Here is a 201-nt window from a genome sequence, read left to right on the forward strand (position 1 = left end):
CTGGCAGGGAGCAGAGCCCAGGGCACCCTGTGAGGGAAACAGGTCTTGAAGGACGGCGGCGAACCCTGGCGTCTGAAAGACTGGGGGCAGGACGGGCTCCTGTGTTTGGCCAGAGGGCTTGGGGTCCAGGAGCTGGGGCTGCCCCACAGGGGTGGCGGTGCTAGAGAACAGGCTGGCCAGCAGGGGGATGGCGGGGCAGGG

General features: G+C 68.7%; 1 protein-coding gene across 1 annotated transcript in view; it reads right to left on the reverse strand.

Annotated features, from left to right (window-relative positions):
• Positions 1–6: 6 nt before the first annotated feature.
• The window catches only part of RAI2 (retinoic acid induced 2), a gene marked incomplete at its 3' end in the record, with an annotated part of 705 nt that continues 510 nt past the window's right edge, over positions 7–201 (reverse strand). Inside the window, exon 2 of the mRNA XM_008939595.1 lies at positions 7–160. Within this exon, the coding sequence (XP_008937843.1) occupies positions 7–160 (154 nt within the window). The remainder of the gene's footprint in view (positions 161–201) is intronic.

Source organism: Merops nubicus, unplaced genomic scaffold (genome assembly GCF_000691845.1).
Source record: "Merops nubicus isolate BGI_N331 unplaced genomic scaffold, ASM69184v1 scaffold13144, whole genome shotgun sequence".
Lineage (NCBI taxonomy): Eukaryota > Metazoa > Chordata > Aves > Coraciiformes > Meropidae > Merops > Merops nubicus.